The following is a 15,188-nucleotide window of genomic DNA, read 5'->3' as shown; positions in this document are numbered from 1 at the left end:
TATTTATGTATGTATGTACTATATATACATATGTGTATAGATGTATGTATATCCAGTTGAATATTGCTAACAGTGGCTGACCTGAGATTCGATTGCAGTGAACTCAGAGGTTGATGTCAAAACACAGCAAAGGTACCTTTGTACGGAATCTGAGGAAATCTGAGGGTTCCCTGACCTCCTGACCTCCTGACCTCAAGTTCTGGCTACAAATGGAACCCACCGACAATCAAAACATGGGCACAAAGAAAAACTGATGATTTTAGCCACTCAACAACAGACTTAAAATCTATGTCAGTTTAAGTCTACCATGTCTTAGGAACATGTTAATGTCTTTATCGCACTGTGAGGCAGACTTTTACAACAGGAAACTGAAGCTTGTAAACCACTCACTCTCCCAAACCAAACCCCATAGAGAAAATCAGTGATTTCAGCTGGCAGGGACACAGGAGCTGCTGGTCCTCTGCTGCCTCGTGTGGTCACTTTGTGTCACTGAGTTCAATCTGAACGAACGATTTTTAATGCCGAAGTGACAAAATAAGACATCTGGACATAGTGATGGAGGCAGCGGTGGATCATCAACGCCTGTGTGCTGTGATGTTAAAATCACTGGTTTTCTCTATGAGGTTTGGTGTGGGAGAGTGAGTGGTTTACAAAGTGACAAACGTAAGAAACAACTTTTATTCCAAATCTGTTTATTGGAATATATTGAGGCTTTGATCAGATATATATAATCTATGTAACGTTTAGTTATTATTGGTCATCCATAGATGAAGTAATTTCATTTAATTCAATTTAATTAAATTCAGAGCTTGTGGGTTGAGACGGTGTCTGACGTGTTGGTTTTTCCCACGTGACTTGAACGCAGCATCAGATGATGATGAGTTCGGGTCACCAGCTGCAGTCTCTCTCAGGTGTGGTCGAAACTCTGACCGGTCCGCAGTCCCAGTCTGCGGCGTCCTTCCGTGGACATGAGCCGCCGCCCGAGCACCGGCGTTACCGCACATCACCGACTCCACCTCCACAGTGAGGCTCCGTGACAGTTTGACCGGGGAGAAACGGAAGTTTTCCGGCGTCGTAAGTTGTTGAGTGTCGGCCAGGCCAGGGCCGGGCCCTCACGCCGACTCACCAGACTGAAGGTTTGGACGTTTTCTCGGTCTCCGCCGAGAACCGCCGCAGGTCTTACGAACACGCGCGGACGTGTTCGAGGCCTGTCGTGACTTGTGGATTTCCCCTGACGGTTTGATTCTCCTGCTCGTGGGTGAACACTCGGCGCAAACATCTGTTCTTCTTCACGTGCAAACGAGTGAGTGTAAAGTTCCGAGGTAACGATCGTGTCCCGGGATGTTGTTCGCCGCCGCGAACACGTCTGACTTGGTTTTCGCTGAATTAGAGCGGATTTTGTGTGGATTTTGTGTGGATTTTGCGTGGTTTGGTGTAACGTTCCCAGAAAGCAGCGCGTTCGACACAAAGTGTGTGTTGTTGTCGTCGTCGTCGTTATTGTGACATCGTCGACATTCGCAAATAAACATGGTAAAATACGATTATGAGATGGAAAGTGAAAGTATTTAAAATCAGGATATAATTGTGAGATAAGTCTAAAAAATGAGTGATAAAGTCCTTATTGTGAGTCAGTAAATAGATTTAAAATATAAATGACCACGGACAACGTTGAGAGAAGAAAATGGGATTATGATACAAAAGGGGAGGAGAGAAATTATGAAATTAGAAGTAAGTAATCGAGATAAAATGCCTTATTGATGAGATTAAGCACAGCATGAAAAACATGTATGAGATAATTAATGAGAAATTACAAGATTCAACACTACTTTATGAGATCAAACACAGATTATTAGATTAGATTAGATTTAAATATGGAACTATATATTATGAGATTATGAGCAAGAAAGAAGAAAATGGTTCGATTAAAAGCAAAAATCTCAGATTATTTCTGGGATACAAATTGAGATGACAAGCAAATAACATGTAACAAGTCAAAAATCTGAGCTAAAAATTTGAAATTATATGGGATTAAAAAGTAACATTTTGAATTATGAAAATGAAGAGATGAAAAGCAAACAATTCTGAGATGAAATAACTCCTTTATTCTCACACCAGAGAAACTAAAGCATGAATGAGGTCTTAAGCTTTGAGATGAACTTGTGAGATTCAAAGTTTAATTTAGGAAATGGGAGCTAACTGCTAACCGTACAGGAGGAGGAAGTTGTGTTTAGTGACTCAGCTGTTTGAGGAACAGGGAGGAGTAAGGAGGCACACACACACACACACACACACACTCTCTGACTCATGTCATGTTGTCTAATCTGTTATTTAAACCCTTTTCTTTCTCTCTCTCTCTGTTCAGTTCCTGATTTGAGCAGCGAACCCTGAACCTTGTTTAGGACCAAAGGAGAGATGAACTCAAAGAGACGTCAGCAGACGCCGCTGGACTTCCTGTGAAAAGAGGAACGTTGTAGTTTCTCACTTCTTTCACAAAACAGGGATGGGGAAGTGAAGGCGTCCAGGGCCAGAAGTGGGTGTTCAGTCATTGGGTTGTCGCTCATCGCCACGGCGCCTTGGACAGTCCAGGGTCCACGCCGCGCGGACACAATCTGCCGAGGAACAAGGTGCCACAGCCGCGGGGCCCGCGTCGAGGGCAAAGGTCACATTGTCAAAGAGATGCTCCCCTGCTGTCCCTGTGTCGCTCTGACATCGTAGCGTTCACAAGCTGCAGCGGTGAGAAGGAGAATCATCCGAGGGAAAGTGAGCGATGGCCGGGAAAGACTACAATCATCTGTTTAAACTGCTCATCATTGGAGACTCCAGTGAGTACAAATCAAACTTATTCCATATTTACTCAAGTGGGCGTGAGTTCATCACATCGTTGGAATTATCAGTCGATGACCGCTCAGGACACGACACTTTATTTTTAACTAACGATACGATCTGGTGTTCTGAGGATAAAAAAACCGAAAGAAATGAATGAAACAAAGTGTGAATGTTGTGGACGTTCAGTTGATCTTGTCCTCTTGTCCTCTTCTTGTCCTCTTGTGTCTCAGATGTGGGGAAAAGCAGCCTCCTGCTCCGCTTCGCTGACAACTCCTTCTCCGGTGAGTTGGACAAACGTTAAACACGATCAGAACGAGCGTTTCATTAAAAATGACATTATTCTTTGTGTTAGAGCAGAATTTCAACACACATGGAAATCTCCTTATTTTAACCTGCTAAAATAAGGAGATTTGATCTGAATGAAAGAGATTAATATTAAACACATCACAGTGGAAGTTAAGGGGAAAAGCATGAATGTTAAGGGGGAAAAGGACACTAAGGGTAAAACATGTTCGTTGAGGGAAAAACATGGACGTAAAGGGAAGACATTGATGTTAAGGGGAAACACTGTGAAAATGTATTGTGTGTGTGTGTGTGTCTCTGCAGGTGTGTGACGTGTGTGTGTGTGTGTGTGTGTGTGTGTCTCTGCAGGTGTGTGTGTGTGTGTGTTCTCTGCAGATGTGACGTGTGTGTGTGTGTGTGTGTGTCTCTGCAGGTGTGTGGTGTGTGTGTCTTTGCAGGTGTGTGTGTGTGTGTGTCTCTGCAGGTGTGTGCGTGTGTGTGTGTGTGTGTCTCTCTGCAGGTGTGTGGCGTGTGTGTGTGTGTGTGTCTCTGCAGATGTGTGTGTGTGTGTCTGTCTGCAGGTGTGTGTGTGTGTGTGTGTGTGTTTCTCTGCAGATGTGACGTGTGTGTGTGTGTGTGTGTCTCTGCAGATGTGTGACGTGTGTGTCTCAGCAGGTGTGTGTGTGTGTGCCTCTGCAGGTATGTGACGTGTGTGTGTGTGTGTGTCTCTGCAGGTGTGTGTGTGTCTCTGTAGGTGTGTGGCGTGTGAGTGTCTCAGCAGGTGTGTGTGTGTCTCTGTAGGTGTGTGATGTGTGTGTGTGTGTGTGTCTCTGCAGGTGTGTGTGTGTGTGTCTCTGCAGGTGTGTGGCGGTGTGTGTGTGTGTGTCTCTGCAGGTGTGTGTGTCTCTGTAGGTGTGTGATGTGTGTGTGTCTCTGCAGGTGTGTGGCGTGTGAGTGTGTCTCAGCAGGTGTGTGTGTGTCTCTGTAGGTGTGTGATGTGATGTGTGTGTGTGTGTGTGTGTGTGTGTGTGTGTGTTCTGCAGGTGTGTGGCGTGTGTGTGTGTGTCTCAGCAGGTGTGTGTGTGTCTCTGTAGGTGTGTGTGTCTGTGCAGGTGTGTGACGTGTGTGTGTGTGTGTGTGTCTCTGCAGGCAGCTACATCACCACCATCGGCGTGGACTTTAAGATCAGAACAGTTGACATGGAAGGAGAGCGTGTGAAGCTGCAGATCTGGGACACAGCGGGTCAGGAGCGCTTCAGAACCATCACATCCACGTAATCTTCATCATCTTCCTCTCCTCTTGGGTTCTTAGTGACGGTGGTGCCTGAGCCGGCTAACTGTGATCTCTCTCCACAGATACTACAGAAACACACACGGCGTCATCGTCGTGTACGATGTGACGAATCCAGAGTCGTTTGTGAACGTGAAGAGGTGGTTAAATGAAATCTCGCAGAACTGCGATAACGTCTGCAAGATCCTGGGTGAGTTTATCCACCATGTTTGTTTTAGTTGAGCCGATGCTAACATGTGACGTCAAAGCAACATGTCCAACATGTCCAACATGTCCAACATGTCCATGATCAAAGTGAAAAAGACTGAAGAGTTCCAAAATCTACTTAAAGGGGACATATTATGCAAAATCCACTTTTTAACCATTTTAATACTTATATTTGGGACTCTGGAGGCCCTACCAGTCGCCAAAGTGTGGAAAAACAATACTCAGTCATGTTTTCGTGGTCCCCCTTAGTGTAAGTAAAGGCCATAAAACACTCCATGTTGAATTCCCTGCGCTTATGACGGTTTACTTGGAGAGCTCCACCTTAGCTCCACCTTGTCCCTGCGAGAGTGCAGTCGAGGGAGGAAGAGCGGTATTATGTCAACGCGGAGGGACAAGTGTGCTGTTGGTGGCTGCACAGTGGAGCACAGTGTTTTACAGAGGATTTTATATATGAAGCTAATGTGCCGGATAAAGTCAGCAAACGTGTGTTTGTGTGTTCGCACCACTTCACATCAGTATTTAGTCAGCGACGTACAAACACACACATTGTTAAGAAAAGGTCACATAGAGGTCATAACTGACCATTCTGACACGTCCTAATTAAACATATTTGTTCAGTACGTCCTCCAGACTCAGTCTGATACAGTCACATACAGCAGCAGTTTATGCAGCGATCAGCGGTGGATCAGTGGTGCTGTCCCTAAGTGTTTTTAACTGATTTACAGTTGGACAGTGTTCGGCTCCATCCTTATGTAGGACGTCTCTTCCTGTGACGCCACTCTCGCTGTTTTCTGCTCACGCTGCCATGTTGATATTGTCAGAGAACTCGTGGAGGGAGGGGGAGAGGAATGGAGCTGAGCGAGTGAGCGCTGTAAAGAGGACAAATCAGAAACCCCCTGGAAGAAGTGGGCGTGTGTTTGCCTGTGTCTCATTTGCATATAAAGGGAGCGTTCTGAAAGGGGGCGGGTTTAGCAGGGTTATTGAACTGCTATGATGCTTCATCCTTGGTATTTTGACCAAAGCACGTCACTGACATGTTCATTAGGACACCAGGGAACAAGTTTAATGGGGGAAATAGGGTGTAATATGTCCACTTCAAAGTTCCAAAATCTACTTAAAGTTCCAAATCCCAACATGAAATAATGAAGTGGAATGATGTGCAAACAAAGTTTTTTTGAAGCTTCTTAAGACGTCAAACATCTGTTTTCTTTTTAATGAAAAACAGTGAACAGTCTTTGATCGCGACTGTAAACTCAGACATAAAACTTCCTGCTTTCTGTCTCAGTGGGAAACAAGAACGACGACCCGAGCAGGAAGCAGGTGGATACCCAGGATGCAATGCGTTTTGGGGAGTCGGTGGGTGTTCGCGTCTTTGAGACCAGTGCCAAAGAGAACATCAATGTGGAAGAGGTAACTTTAATTTGAAAAGAATAATCCTGTGTGGTCGTAAGAGGTCGTGAAACATGACTCACCAGACTCGTGTCAGTCTACGACGTCACATGATCACGTCTTCATCTCACTGTGAGACAGAGTCTGTAAACCACTCTTTGGACTTTGGTGTGGGAGAGTGAGCGGTTTACAAACGATCTCACTCACCGTGAGAGAAAGACGTGAACATGTGACGTAGATATCGTAGACTTGGCCTGATTTTATCAGCCGAATCAGTTTCTACTTTCGTCTCTGCTGGCAGCCATGTTTTCTCAGGCTGGTTCTTGGCACCAGGGGGCGCTCACAGCTCAGTCGGTGCTGATTGCGTCTCCACGCTTCAAAACACCAGCGCTGTGACTTTAAGTCTCCTGCTCACGTTTGTACATGCGTCATACGAAGATGTAAAGAATATTTTTGAAATGGTTCTTTTTTTTTTCTCCTGTTCCTCAGATGTTCATGACCTTCACCCACATGGTTCTGCGGGCCAAGAAGCAGAGTCAGAACCGAGCGGAGCGGGAACGCGAGCGGGAGAAGGACACGGTCAACATCAACGCCCAGAGAGACCGAGAGCGGCGGAAGAGAGGGAAGAAATGCTGCTGAGGAGAAGACGCCGCTCGACACTCGCATGGACGCCTACAGGTGAAACGGCGTCACTGCAGGTCGTTGTCGGACCTGAATGTGTCGGCACACGTGGCAGCCTGCAGGTTACACGACTTAAAGGACCATTCACATGTTTTTGTTTGGTTTGAAGGTCCAGTGTGTGACATTCAGGAGGAAACTTCCCAGAAACTGTCACGGTTTAAGTGAACAAACACTTAATAATGACATAAAAAAGCTCCTTCTAAGGACGACTTTTTTAAAAAACTACTTTAGCCAAGGGCCTTGCGTGGAGGAGGCGGCCATCTTGTGCCTCTGCGTTTCTCCAGGAGCCAGAGCAAAGGTTTGAGGAGGACGACAACGTTCTTTCTGGACTGTGAAGGCCACCGTAGTTCAGAAGCACTGGAGAGGAGGAGAAAGGACAACTTGTGTGTGTGTGTTGCAGTCTGCAGACTCGCCATTAGATGTCACTAATTCTAACACACTGGACCTTTAAATCTGTAATATTTCACATTTGTGATGCATTTAAAAAGCCTGAGGATGGAGAAGGCCACAGATGTCTAATGATTGTTTTATTAATATTATTAACCTCATGATCGATCGCTTATTTTGATTTATGAAATGTCTGTAAAAATAAAAACAAAAACGTGCACATTAAGAGCTTCCTAACTCCGCCTGTGGTGTCATCGAGGCGTGTGTTTCCTCTGAAGCGCGTTCACTCTGGTGACGCAACATTCACGGATTACTTGGTTAATCGTCAACTATTTTTATAATCTGTTTGTTGTTGTTTTCTTTAAGTAATTAAATTAAAACAAGATTTTTCATCTTATTCAGTGTGAATATGTTCTGGTTTCTTTGCTCCATATAAGAAAACAACAACACACTCTAGTTATTTAGGTTTGTGGACATTTGAGAACATCATTTCCAGGTTTGACAAACATTGATCAACGAGTTTTCTGAATTTTATCAAGGTTTTTTTTTAGTTAGTTTAAAATGTCAAAGACATGCGTTGTTTACAGGGTTAGTGTGGTGAACTTAGTTATTGTAGTTATTGTACTATGATGACATCGATAAATTCAGTGTTTACTGTCCTCCACATATGCTGACGTTGTTCTATTTAAACAGAGTGTATTGGCTTATAAGTCTTCTAAGGACTAAATTATTTTATATATGAAAGTTAAATGGGAAACAGTTTTTTTTTTTGCAGTTTAACTGTTTAAAGGTCTAAGAACAATTGATTGTAAGTGTTTTGTTTTTTTACTGCGGTCAAGTGAGCCGTAAATTCGTTTTTAAGTGCGCCCGTGCAGTCGAACTTACGGTGAATGCTGAGTCGGCTGAGAATCAGCGCTCGTTTGATACCGAGCGATATCACTTCCGGTTTTCAAAATAAGACGTTACTGATCCAAGGGCAACCAATCATGCTGATTATAAGACATTGGGTCACATTGTACAGAAGCTATTGAACTAAATAAAAAAAGAGACAACTTTGATGCTTAATTTCTCAAAAATGATACAGTAAAATAGTTTGATAGTGAGTGAGGGAGTAGTCAGCATGCCCCTGAAGTCAACTGTACCAACCTTTGTCAGAACTTATGGGCCAATGTGGTTTTAGTGTACAGTAAAAGTTGAGTTTTCTGCCTTTTTCTGAGTAAAAAAAAGAGACAATTTAGCGGATTAATTTATCAAAAATGATACAGTAAAAATGTTTGATAATGAGTGAGGGAGTAGTCAGCATGCTCCTGAGATCAATTGTGTCAACCTTTGTCAGAACTTATAGGCCAATGTGTTGTTATTGTACAGTAAAAATCTAAATAAATTAGGGAAAATATTTCGTTCAAAAACTTCTGGACAATGTGACCCAATGTCTCAAAATCAGCACGATTGATTGCACTTGTATTAGTAACGTCTTATTTTGAAAACCGATCTCGCTCGGTATCAAACTAGCGCTGACACTCCCAGTCGACCGTAAGTTCGACTACAAAGGCGCACTTAAAAACGAATGACGGCTCACTTGACCGCAGTGTTTTATTGACACCCAAATAATGTCTTATTAATCCTTTATTATTTATCTGAAGTGATTTTATGTGATCTTTGCTTTGGAATCACGGATTTACTCCGTGTGCTCCCAGGTCACCGCTGTCACATTATTTTGAAAGTTGACAGGAAGTGGGAGCATGATACATCGACTAATATTGACAAGCGAGCTGAGGCGAAGGGTGTTTGCTGCCCTCCAGTGGTCACAATGGTAAACTGCAATACTCCAATTGATTCAATTGACAACACGGCGTTGGTACAGTACATGTGTAACTACAGTGACACTATGTGAAGTATCTGCCCTCTGGTGGCCACACTTAATAACTACAGCAGCAGTTCACACGCATCAGGCTGGCCATATTAAGAGTAAACCTACGTCCGGTTTGAACCTTCAAAGTAAAGTTTAAACCGAACGCTGCCCTCTTACCGGGACTGTGGTGAGGAAAAGATTAACTGAGAACTAACAACAGAGGAGTTATAATGCAGGTGCAGTTACGCGTTGTGACCACTGGAGGGCAGTGAATGGACAAGCATCACCATCGAATTTCACCACCAGAGCATAGGAAGACTTCCGGTGAAGACTTTCGAGATAAAAGTCATTTAACTTTAATTCAGTTCAGATTGTTATTGCGGACTCACGAGTCCGAAAAAAAGGAGCAAAATGTTGTTCCACTCGTGATACGTGAACTCACGTTATATCATGTTTGTTTGTTTGTTAACTGCGTGAAACTCGAGAGGAGAAGAACGCGAGGGAGGAGCAGTCAAAGTGAAAGTGACTTTTCTTCAGTCGCCATTTTAACTGCGCAGCTGACGGACAGAAAAGTGAGTGTTTATATAAAGTATGATTAAATATGATGATAATTTAATAACTTCGTGTTCACGTGACTGTTTTCCCCGTGTATGTGTGTGTGTATGTACGTGAATATTGTTCATGTACGTGAATAGTTTTTTGTTTTTTTTATTACGCCGAGCTTCCTGTCAGTCAACCGTTGTCTGAATTCTCGCAGTCATTTCCGCTCCTCCACGTGCGCCACTACTATTGCGACACTACTATTTACTATTGCGCTGAAAGACTCTGTTTACATGGAATAAAGTGCACGTAAAGTTCCCTCTTTTGGTAACAAAATTATTTTAAGGTGGTTTAAAATCCTAAAATTTTATTTGATTCACGAGTTTTTTCCAGAGTATTCCAGGGTCAAAGTTCACTCAAGCAAACTGAAGTGCAATAAATGTATTAGTAGTTTATGGTTTTAATTTTATTAGATCATGTACTCCTTATACTTAAGGCACAGCTAGTATGAAGTACTTTTACTGTGTACTTTTGGAATAGAAGTGGTATAATATCCGCAACGCTGAAGTTAGCATCCGATTAGCCAGCTGTCCGATTTGGCAGTTAAGGGGAAATTGACTGAACGTGCAGTGGGACAGTTTGTCCATTGATTGTCTGTTTTTTGTGAAACTTCTTGATGTGAAAACATTTGAGACATTTTAGGTAAGACATTCACTTTGCCTGACAACCACTGTTGTATCTGTGAAACTTTTATTTTATGTGTGAAAATGCTAAAGGGAGATTTCACTGTTTTGGTTTTACACATAAACCTCATTTGACCAGGTCCAGATCAAAGTGTTGAGTGTTTTTGATCTGGACCTGGTCCAAAGTGGTCTATATGCTGAAAAAACAGTTTAGTGTGCCTTTAATGCATTTTCACAAATAAAATAGTGGGTGTCAGGCAAAGTTAATGTCTTACCTTAAATGTCTCAGATGTTTTCATCAAGAAGTGTCGCAAAAAAAACAATCAGTGGACAAACAGTTGCACTGCACATTCAGTTCATTTTCCTTTAACTTTCCCCTTAGGTGCCGAATCGGAAGCTGGCTAATCGGATGCTAACTTCAGCGTCGTATAATATCCCTATTTTTTTATTAGTAGTAGTTTATGATTTAATTTCATTGCACTTAATGTACCGTAGTCACAGGCAGTATGGAGAACGTTTACTGTGCACCTTTCTGAGTAATCCAGGATCCAGTTACTAATACAGCAGGAATATTTGGCTCTATTTTCCACACTTGGACCACATTGAAACAGGCGTTTGCTTCTAACCTTGTCCAACCTGGACTGGTTTATCACAGAGAGCTCACACACACACTGTTTCTCTCTCAGAATGACTGAAGTCCTGAAGATGAGTGGTCGTGGGGAGGAAAACAAGGACGGAGCAGAGTCTCTGGGACTCAGCTGTTTGTCTCTGAACAAAGATGAACCTGGAGCCTCAGACACAAAGTAAGAGACAGTTTGTCCAGATTCAGAAACTGAATAAACGAGAGATGACCTCGTTAACCTCAACATTTTACAAAGCAAATGAGATGAATGTAGTTGGAGTTTCTGGAGTCAGAGATGAGTTAAGTTGAAAAGCTTTACTGGAAGCGGCTCAGATCTGAGGAGAACTGAAACTCTGTGAGTCCAGGAGTCAGAGCCTCTCTCTGCTGATACAGAGCAAACATATTAAGAGGCACATTTTGTAGATAAATGACTGGTGCCAGTGCAACACGAGGCCTTGGTGATTAGAGAGTTGTGGTTGACACTGTCCTGAGTTGTTGTTGTTGAAGTTTGTGCTTAGGAATGCAATCAGCTAATTTTAGGGAAGGTCGAATAATATTTTTTTACAGCAGTGAAATGTAAACATTGTAATATAGTAACAAAATCCAGCTCAATGGGTCCAGCTCTTGATGCTAACCCTGCACTGAAACTAGGGCTCCACGATTCTGGAAAACTCTGGAGAGCCAGAGTGGAGCAGAGAAAGGTCGACTCTGATTCTGCTACATGTGATCGAGTAAATGTGCCCAAAGCCAATCATCGTAACTGACTAACGTTGGTCGTATAATCCCCCAGCCCGAGACCTCTGGAGGTCACACTGACCACTGAGGCCTGGTTCTTATGAGAGATTAAAACAAAAGCTGTTTGTGTTTGCAGACAAGGGAGAGCAGAGTCTCCAGGTCCCGGTTGGTCTGTGAAGAGTGATGAGTCCAAAGATGAACCTCTCACCTTCAGAAGTGACCAGTCTATGGGACAACCTCTCACCTTCAGAAGTGACCAGTCTATGGGACAACCTCTCACCTTCAGTGACCAGTCTATGGGACAACCTCTCACCTTCAGAAGTGACCAGTCTATGGGACAACCTCTCACCTTCAGAGGTGACCAGTCTATGGGACAACCTCTCACTTCAGAGGTGACCTCATGGTCTCAGAACAGACAACCTCTCACCTTCAGAGGTGACCAGTCTGGGACAACCTCTCACCTTCAGAAGTGACCAGTCTATGGGACAACCTCTCACCTTCTCTCACCTTCAGAGGTGACCAGTCTATGGGACAACCTCTCACCTTCAGAAGTGACCAGTCTATGGGACAACCTCCAGTTGTCTTCAGTCCTGAACCTGGAGCCTCGGAGACAAAGTAAGAGACAGTTTTTCCTCTGTAGGAGTCAAATTCATAAAATTGTAGGTTCACAACCAAACCTGTGTGTCCTCACAAAGACAGTCTAAAGGCCACTGTGACACACGTGACCATGACCACCTGTTGTCATAGCAATAATTTCAGGAAAACGTCCAAACTTGAGTGCAGCTCTGAAAGCAGCTTCAGATTAGCAGGTCATTTTATTTGAAGTTAAATTAATGTCCCTGACATGTTAATAATAACAAAATGTCTTCACAGACACAAGTTTGCTGTTCCTGTGGACGAGCACACGTCCTGCTGTCCTCTGTGTCAGGACACCCTGAAGGATCCAGTCTCCACCAGCTGTGGTTACTGGTTCTGCAGACGCTGCATCTCCTCATACTGGGACCAGTCTGGTCCACCAGGAGACTCCTGCTGTCCCCAGTGTGGAAAAAGACCAGGACGTGGACCACAGAGTAAGACTGAACATGTCTCTGCTGTTGTCTTCAGGACTTTTCTGTCAAACAGTATGGAGTTGAAAGGATGGTTTACACTCATGTTCCTGCTTTTCTCTCATGATTGTTCTCTTGTATGCAGACGATACTGTAGTTTTTTTTTGACACAGAGAGACGTGACGTCGTTGTTTTTACCAGAAATAAACTGCTTTTTAGTTTTTCTGTCTCTGATGAAAGTAATCCTCAGCTGCTCAGATTCTTTGTCTCTTGTCTTTCAGCAGATGTTGGTCTGCAGAAGGTTCTAGATGAACATAAGATCTGTCTGAGGGACAGATTTAAACATGTGACTGAAGGAACTAATGGAAGAGGAAGTAGAACCCTCCTGAACAGGATCTTCACTGAGCTCTACATCACAGAGGGACAGAGTGAAGAGGTCAATACTCATCATGAGGTGATGCAGCTGGAGACGACCTCCAAGAAGAAGATGGTCCAGGACACTCCCATCAAGTGCTGCGAGATCTTTAAAGCCTTAACTGACCAGCAGGGGAGCATCAGAGTCGTCCTGACCAACGGCGTCGCTGGTGTTGGAAAAACTTTCTCGGTGCAGAAGTTCACTCTGGACTGGGCCGAGGGTTTGGAAAACCAGGATGTGAATCTGCTGATTGTGCTCTCGTTCAGAGAGCTGAACCTGATCAGAGATCAGCAGCACAGTCTTCTCACGCTGCTCCATGTTTTCCATCCAACATTAGAGAAGGTCAGAGCAGAGATGCTCGCTGTCTGTAAACTTTTGTTCATCTTTGATGGTCTGGATGAAAGCAGACTCTCACTGGACTTCAGCAGCAGGACTCTGGTTTCTGACATCACACACAGGTCATCAGTCAACGTGCTGCTGACCAACCTCATCCAGGGGAATCTGCTCCCCTCGGCTCTCGTGTGGATAACTTCTCGACCTGCAGCAGCCAATCAGATCCCTCCTACATGTGTTGACAGGGTAACAGAAGTACGAGGCTTCACTGAGGACCAGAAGAACGAGTACTTCAGGAAGAGATTCAGATCTGAAGATCTGGCCAGCAGAATCATCTCACACATCAAGACGTCCAGGAGCCTCCACATCATGTGTCAAATCCCAGTCTTCTGCTGGATCAGTGCTACAGTTCTGGAGCACATGTTGACCACAGAGCAGAGAGGAGAGCTGCCCAAGACCCTGACAGACCTGTACTCACACTTCCTGCTGGTTCAGACAAAGAGGAAGAAGAACAAGTACGATGAAGGACGTGAGACGAGTCCACGGGAGCTGGTGGAGGCCGACAGGGACGTTCTTCTGAAGCTGGGGAGGCTGGCCTTTGAACATCTGCAGAAAGGAGACATCATGTTCTACCAAGAAGACCTGGACCGGTGTGGTCTTGATGTGACCGAGGCCATGGTGTACTCAGGAGTTTGTACAGAGATCTTCAGAAGAGAGAGCGTGATCTTCCAGAAAACAGTCTACTGCTTTGTTCATCTGAGCGTTCAGGAGTTTCTGGCTGCAGTCTACATGTTCCACTGTTTCACCAACAGGAAGACAGAGGTATTGCAGGACTTCTTCAGACAAGAAAACAAAGACCGGGAATCAAACAGGTTTAGCAGAAACTTCTCACTCGACGACTTCCTGAAAGCAGCCATGGCGAAATCCCTTCAAAGTGAAAATGGTCACCTGGACCTGTTTGTTCGCTTCCTTCATGGACTCTGTCTGGAGTCCACCCAGAGCCTCGTAGGAGGTCTGCTGGGTCAGACTCAGAACAGTCCAGAAATCATCCAGAGAGTCATCGAGAACCTGAAGGAGATGAACACAGACAACATCTTACCTGACAGAAGCATCAACATCTTCCACTGTCTGACAGAGATGAACGACCAATCAGTGCATCAGGAGATCCAAGAGTTCATGAAGTCCGAGAGAGAACATATGCTCTCTGAGATCCACTGCTCAGCTCTGGCCCACATGCTGCAGATGTCTGAGGAGGTTCTGGATGAGTTGAACCTTCACAAGTACAGAACATCAGTCCAGGGAAAACACAGACTGATTCCAGCTGTGAGGAACTGCAAGAAGGCTGTGTAAGTTCAGACACGATCGATGATGAAAGTTCAAAGTGCACATTTATCAGCTGCTTGTGGTTCTTGTTTCATTGTTAACTTTCTCTTCATGTGACTTGGATTCTTTCTGGTTTCACCTAAACCTGATTAGATGAAAAATGATATTTTGCTATAAGCACAGACTGGATTGTTGTGAACTCTCAGAGACTTGGTGTGAAGTCGTGGTCTCAGCTCTGAACACTGAACGCTGTTTTAAATCTTTATTCAGGTTGAGGGGCTGCAGTTTGTCAGAGATCAGCTGTCCTCCTCTGGTCTCAGCTCTGAAGTCCAACCCCTCCCACCTGATAGAACTGGACCTGAGCTGGAACCATGATCTGCAGGATTCAGGAGTGAAGCTGCTGTGTTCTGGACTGGAGAGTCCACATTGTAGACTGAAAATTCTGTGGTGAGTTCACCGACATTTCATCAAACTCGTTTTATTCACTGAAGAATAAAATTAAGCCTTTCAAGTATGACTGTCATTTGAAGGATCATCTATTTGTGGATCCTGGCAGGATGGGCAGGGGAAGGTACAC

At 44.2% G+C, this 15,188-nt stretch overlaps 2 protein-coding genes across 7 annotated transcripts; both read left to right on the top strand.

Moving 5' to 3' along the window:
* The first annotated feature begins 619 nt into the window (after positions 1–619).
* si:dkey-16l2.16 (ras-related protein Rab-35) lies at positions 620–7,288 on the top strand. Its single transcript, XM_044050316.1, has 7 exons — positions 620–1,303; positions 2,363–2,822; positions 3,057–3,107; positions 4,258–4,381; positions 4,464–4,588; positions 5,891–6,015; positions 6,484–7,288. Exons 2-7 carry the CDS (start codon positions 2,768–2,770, stop codon positions 6,631–6,633), a joined length of 630 nt encoding a protein of 209 aa, XP_043906251.1. The 5' UTR covers positions 620–1,303; positions 2,363–2,767; the 3' UTR covers positions 6,634–7,288.
* A 1,961-nt stretch (positions 7,289–9,249) lies between these two features.
* Positions 9,250–15,120, top strand: LOC122784885 (NLR family CARD domain-containing protein 3-like). Of its 6 annotated transcripts, none has more exons than XM_044050301.1 (7): positions 9,250–9,486; positions 10,824–10,940; positions 11,631–11,710; positions 12,010–12,109; positions 12,368–12,564; positions 12,822–14,634; positions 14,882–15,120. In XM_044050301.1, exons 2-7 carry the CDS (start codon positions 10,825–10,827, stop codon positions 15,060–15,062), a joined length of 2,487 nt encoding a protein of 828 aa, XP_043906236.1. In that variant the 5' UTR covers positions 9,250–9,486; position 10,824; the 3' UTR covers positions 15,063–15,120. The 6 variants fall into 6 exon arrangements, with proteins under 6 accessions (XP_043906236.1, XP_043906235.1, XP_043906234.1 ...); XM_044050300.1 differs by having other exon boundaries at positions 11,631–11,746; positions 12,825–14,634; XM_044050299.1 differs by having other exon boundaries at positions 11,631–11,746.
* Positions 15,121–15,188: the final 68 nt, after the last annotated feature.

Source organism: Solea senegalensis, linkage group LG19, assembly GCF_019176455.1.
Source record: "Solea senegalensis isolate Sse05_10M linkage group LG19, IFAPA_SoseM_1, whole genome shotgun sequence".
Taxonomy (NCBI): Eukaryota; Metazoa; Chordata; class Actinopteri; order Pleuronectiformes; family Soleidae; genus Solea; species Solea senegalensis.
Note: the sequence above shows the minus strand (reverse complement) of the source record. Positions and strands in the feature narration are given on the sequence as shown.